Source organism: Cyprinodon variegatus, unplaced genomic scaffold (genome assembly GCF_000732505.1).
Source record: "Cyprinodon variegatus isolate N-32 unplaced genomic scaffold, C_variegatus-1.0 Scaffold1782, whole genome shotgun sequence".
NCBI classification, from domain to species: domain Eukaryota; kingdom Metazoa; phylum Chordata; class Actinopteri; order Cyprinodontiformes; family Cyprinodontidae; genus Cyprinodon; species Cyprinodon variegatus.
Genome location: NW_015152235.1, coordinates 60,518 through 63,110, shown reverse-complemented (window position 1 = coordinate 63,110; position 2,593 = coordinate 60,518). Strand labels below are relative to the sequence as shown.

Below are 2,593 nucleotides of genomic sequence, written 5' to 3'. Positions count from 1 at the left end.
CTTTTGGCAATATAGTGTATATATATATATATATATATATATATATATATATATATATATATATATATAAAAAGCCAGATTTTTCCCAAGGTTTATTCATAACATGTTACTGTTTAACCAAAGTGTCTGTAATTTGTTTTGACTACTTTCCATTATTGTAAGTAAGGAGGAACGAACGCTGCCCAGATCAGAACAGGGCTGATTACCGTGCAATAAGGGTCGTATGATGAACTGTTCTATCTTTGCAAAGATTAAAAAATAAAGTACAGACTGAGTGAAATCCCTCCGTTTATTTAACTGGGGTGAATAGTTGAATATTTTACACTATTGCACTGGGTATCAAGTATAAAGAAACCTGATAAGACCTGATAAATGCAATTCCACTGGAATGAGACAAATAACTGATATTCATTATTATTATTATTATTCGGCATCTCTGTGGTTTTATTGGTCATTTGACTTCTAGTCTAGAAGGAACCAGTTTCCATACCAGTAGCTCCCTCTGGTTACATTAGAAGGCTTTCTGATGAAATAATGGCGCCCTGTTGGCTTGTTATGGCTCATTTGCTTTTGCTTTATTTGTTAGAAAACTCGTTTTCTGTATTTAACATCAGACCCCATGATTGGAGGGTTGATCTCACTGTAAGTTGTTCCTTCAGTACCTGAGCCTGAACCGTCTGCAGCTGTTTCTCCAGACCGCGTCGAGCTTCCTCGTCCTCCTCCTGCTGCTCCAGCAAGTTGTTCTTGTCTGCCTCCAGTTGACGGATCTGGCCGCTCAGGTTGAGCTTCTGACGAGTTTCTTCTTGCAGCAACTCCTGCCCAAACGAACAGCACCAGAAGGAAAAGGAGAAATGTTTCTGTTCACCTGACACTACAAGAGATTTTTATGGTTCAGGTCAGGAGGACAGAGGAGGGACTTTCTGTTTGGTTTCCTACCAGCATCATGAGGATCAGGAACATCAAACAGGTCCAATGTTGGAAGTTTGAAAAGCTCAAAGGTTGTGAAAACATTTAGAAACACCTCTGTTCTGTTTAATCTACCAGTGTGGAAATAGACAAAGTTCTGACTGGTCCTCCTGACCCGCTAACTTCCGCCTTAGACTCGCCTCCCACCTCAGAGTCCTGCAGTTTGCCGTTCAGAGTCTCCACTTCTTTCGCCAGCTTGACGCTCTTTTTCTCGGCCTCCTCCAGTAAGCAGGAAACGTTGTCCAGCTCCGTCTGTCAGATAAAGAGAGGAAAGCTGGGTTTAGGAGCGGCGAGCGGAGGTTTGGGACGCAGCCCTGCGGAGGCGTTTCTACCTGCAGTCTGAGGGAGCGCTCGCTCAGCTCTCCTTTGGCGCGCTCCATCTCAGTGGCTCTGGCCATAAACTCCTGCAGCTGCGCCTCCACTTTCTTTCGCTTGTACTCCGACTCCGTCTTCGTCTGTTGGAGGCTCTTCACTTCGCAGGCCAGCTCCTTGTTGTCGCTCTCCAGACACTGCTTGTTCTTCTCCAGGTTGGCTTTGAACTGCACAGAATGAAACCTTTCAGACCCGTTTCTGATGAGAGGAAGCATTCAGCGGCGTCCTGGTGGGACAAACTCACCCTCCTGGCCTGCTCCAGCTGGTCAGACAGTTCCTCCAGGACCTGGGCGTGCCGCTGCCTCATGTCCTGGATCTGAGCCTCATGGTTTTTGGACTCTTCTTCGATGGCTTTCTTCAGCTCTGCCACCTCCTGCTCTCGCTTTGACCTGGATTTCAGAACAAGGTAACAATGAAGGAAAAGTTTAGTCCAAATGAAGAGCTTTCAGATGGCAAAATGATGAAGACTTTTTTTAAGCTTTGCTTTGGAAAATGGTTTAAGTTGTGCACCTGAGTTCCTGCTGGGCAGCGGTGGTGTCCAGGGTGTCCTCCAGCTCCGTCTTCAGAGCCTCCAGCTCCTCACTCAGATCCCTCTTCAGCTTCTCAGCTTTGCTTCGACAAATCCTCTCCGACTCCAGGTCCTCCTGTAGCTCAGCCAGCTGTGCCTGCAGCTCCCTCACCTGCTTCAAGGCGTTGTTCTTCTGTGCCGCTTCCTCGTCGCTTCTGGTTAGAAGAAAACAAGTTATCAGCGTCAAATTCAACCGGTACAGAAATATAAAAATCTGACCTTTCTCCAGGCAGTGAATGCACCATCCCTAAGCTACCAGGTTACTGAAGGAGGAAGACTCTAAATGAACGGAAGTCGTCTATTTAATGATTTAAGAAGATAACAGAAAAGCTGAACGTTTATCCATCTGAGCTTTAAATCTCTGACTTATGGAACTTTTTGGGTTTTAAAATGTTTTTAAAAAGTTTTGATATTTCTCACAAACCAAGTCTGATGAGATCGGACCAGCTGAACATAAAGTTTCTGGGCTGCTCTTCATAATCTGACTCAAAGCTGACCTATTTTCTAAGTGCAAAGCATTTATTTGCTTTGCACTTAAAGAGCATAGAGTAATGAATTTTAATTTGCTGAAATTATCTCTTTTTAGATTAACGATTAAAAGAATCAATTGACAGATTATTTCTTATAATCAATAGCAGCAGACCTTCGATACACTAGAGGTCTCTGATGGTGGAACACTGATATAAG

General features: G+C 44.1%; 1 protein-coding gene across 1 annotated transcript in view; it reads right to left on the bottom strand.

Annotated features, from left to right (window-relative positions):
* The window catches only part of LOC107104536 (myosin-10-like), a 68,814-nt gene that overhangs the window by 14,583 nt on the left and 51,638 nt on the right, over positions 1-2,593 (bottom strand). Inside the window, exons 22-26 of the mRNA XM_015404548.1 lie at positions 1,849-2,129; positions 1,583-1,727; positions 1,299-1,505; positions 1,114-1,218; positions 663-815 (exon numbers count right to left, since the gene is read on the bottom strand). Coding sequence (XP_015260034.1) covers positions 663-815; positions 1,114-1,218; positions 1,299-1,505; positions 1,583-1,727; positions 1,849-2,129 — 891 coding nt within the window. The remainder of the gene's footprint in view (positions 1-662; positions 816-1,113; positions 1,219-1,298; positions 1,506-1,582; positions 1,728-1,848; positions 2,130-2,593) is intronic.